This window comes from Pygoscelis adeliae, unplaced genomic scaffold, assembly GCF_000699105.1.
Source record: "Pygoscelis adeliae isolate BGI_AS28 unplaced genomic scaffold, ASM69910v1 Scaffold27, whole genome shotgun sequence".
In the NCBI taxonomy this organism is placed as follows: Eukaryota; Metazoa; Chordata; class Aves; order Sphenisciformes; family Spheniscidae; genus Pygoscelis; species Pygoscelis adeliae.
The window spans coordinates 1,925,256-1,928,157 of NW_008825410.1; the positions used below are offsets into that span (position 1 = coordinate 1,925,256).

The 2,902-nt window shown below is 42.2% G+C and overlaps 1 protein-coding gene across 1 annotated transcript in view; it reads left to right on the top strand.

Annotated features, from left to right (window-relative positions):
- Nucleotides 1–2,902, top strand: part of CALCR (calcitonin receptor) — a 75,513-nt gene that overhangs the window by 13,707 nt on the left and 58,904 nt on the right. Inside the window, exon 3 of the mRNA XM_009330510.1 lies at nucleotides 363–473. Coding sequence (XP_009328785.1) covers nucleotides 363–473 — 111 coding nt within the window. The remainder of the gene's footprint in view (nucleotides 1–362; nucleotides 474–2,902) is intronic.

Consider the following 2,902-nt stretch of genomic DNA (forward strand, 5'->3'; position numbering starts at 1 on the left):
CAGAAGGTGAAATGAAAACTGGGTGTTTGTAAGGTCTTTGGGTACCACTAGTGTACACGCTTACAGCTAAGGACAGAAGGAGGATCAAAAAGAGGAATTTGTAGGATCAGACCCTACATTCAAAGTTCAGTTCAACAGGCTTTAAAACATCACTTTCCAGAAAAATGAACACCACTAACATCGGGTCAACAAAAACAATGCCACCTGAATGCCACTCAAATTGTAGCAATTACAAGGGCTTTTATTGCAAAAAGAAAACATGATTGTCTGCAGACAGCAATATTCCTTGAGAGGCTAGAACAGAGCAGGTTCAGGAGTGACTGTGTGTTGAATTAAATGCTGCGTTCCTCTTAAATGTCCAGGTCTGTTCTGCAACCGAACCTGGGACGGCTGGTTGTGCTGGGATGACACACCTGCTGGAAGAATCACTGCTCAGAATTGTCCGGATTATTTTCCAGACTTTGATCCAACTGGTACAGTATTTCTTTTTATCATCTTATCTTTTGAAGGAAGTCTTTGAAACATTTGTGCCATTGAGTGGAAGCATGTTTCCAGTGGCATTTTTGCAGCACTGTGAAATCTCAGAGAGTTTGGCTTGCTGAAGTTAAAATATATCAAGCTTTTGGGTTGCCTAATTTATATAATTTCATTTTAAAATATTTTATATGTATTTATATTTTTGTAAATATAACCCATGGATTTATGGAACTTAGTTTATGAAAATATTAACTACTTAGTTGTAATATAAAAACATTTTAACGCCTCATTCTAAGTTTTTATAATGAAGAGAAAATGCTAATATGCATGAGATATGTATCAGCATGTGCTTTGTTCAGTTTTTATTGGAAAATATCATTTTATGAAGAAGATGAGCGGAAACAATGTTCTTTCAGTCTCCAAGTTTCAGTTGTTCATTGAATTTTCATACAAATACTAGCAGCCATGCAGACTAAGGGAAGTAATTCAAGAACGTTTAAAAGGACAAATGAAAGGAAAAATCAAGGACAGAAATATTGCTAAATAGATATGAGGAAATATTGGACACAAGTATAACTCCACAAAGAGTACAGGAAAGAAAGACACAGTTGTGTGTTCCACACTCAGGACACGTTGCTTATAGGCAGTGCTTGATGCCACAGTGTGCTAAATCCAGCGTAGACACAGGGTACTGATTGCAGTTAAAAACTATGAAATGAAACATTTAGGGGAGAGGGTATATAAATCTAAATGTTTTCAACAAGGTTAACTCAAAATGTACGTGCCCAACTGGAAAGTAAGGAAACAGACTATTGCGTAGCTGTGAATTAATTACCCAGTACCATTAGCTAAAACAGTTGATTTTGTTGAGTTTGTTGCCTATTTAGAAACAGAGGAGTTTCCAGGTTGGATCGGACCCAGTACACATTTTGCTGAATCCCGTTTGCAGGAGCAGCCAGATTGGTTGATATTTCTGTTCTTTATAAATCAAGCTATCCATGATTAGAGAGTTCACCCAGCAAGTGCGAAACTTCCAGCATCAGCCCCAGTCTGAGGGGATTCAGACCTGCGTCCCAACTTTGATGGAGGAACCTCCCCCTTTCCAGGGGAAGTAGGCATTAGACAGGGCGGATTGAAGTATTTGTGTGCCTGGAAAGTGAGCTTGTGTAGCAGTGTGACTGTCCACCTCTTGTGGGAATACCCTGAGACCTACCCCACAAATCTTTACAGCCATTTACGTCCCTGGGACACACAAAAGGCACCAAATCACAGTGTCTTGTCTTTTGTGACCTTTTTTTTTGCTTTCTGACACACTTAGTCTTGACCTCTTTTCTGTACAGTGTCATAGTTTTCAAGGAGTTTTGCAGCAGGGCCATGCTCACGGCTCATCATTGGAGCACCTGGGGGGAAACAGGCTGAGGAGCTGAGACCCTCAACTGGAGGGTTGCCTTTCACCTAGGTCTCCCTCTCTGTGGACAACTGCTTCAACCATTAGGCTATTTGCACAAAAGGTGCCAGAAGAGCATTTTAAAAGAACTGGCCAAACTTGGTTCAGTTCCCAGACAGAAGTGCCCATGTTCAGGAGAGAGCTTGAGGGTCTGGATCCTGAGGTTGCACAAGCCTTTTCCTACATGCGTGTTAGAGGTGCCTCTTGGATAGGGTCTGTACCTTCCGCTTCAGCCTCCATTTTGTTCATGATATCCTCCCCATGAGGCAACAGCCCCTTTGATGAATAGGACAATTTACTACAAGGCTTCTACTTTCCCTGCTTCCATGGTTTTCACAGGAAAAAAATTGTGGCACTAACAGTCCTAGTTTATGTATACTCAATGCGCTGTTGAGCTAATACCTGTGAAAGGTTGTGTTGGGCAGCCCTGTGATCACAAAAGTCTCCCCATGACTCGAGGTCCTCATCCCTCAGTATATGGGAGTGATTACAGAGCCACTCTCCTGCTCACTCCCAAGACACCTGGTCCCAACTTTTCCACTTGCCCACTTGTCTCCAGTGGCTTGTTCCGAACTACTTGCTCCACTACAACAGCACTCTTCAAAGTAACACTTGAAGCCATCCATGGAGAAGCACCTCACTTCACTTATTAATGCTTATTAACGCCAAGGTCTGTGGCTTGTACGGCTGATTGCAAATCACTCCTTAATGTACAGATGCATGCTGCAGAGTCTGGCCCACAGTGTGTGAGTACTGTGGTTACTCTTTCTGCCACGCTTTAAAACTTGCAGATTTGGGAATTTTTTAGTATTCCTGTTCTCTGAACACAGCCATAGGAGGAACAGCTTCCTCCAGTAATTAACCTCCTGCTGTTCTCTCTGCTGTCCTGCTTAGGAACAATAGTTGTGGTCTTCTGGAATCAGTATTTTTCCCGTGGCACATCTCTCTTCTCCTTGTCAGCACCTCTGTCAGCCTCTT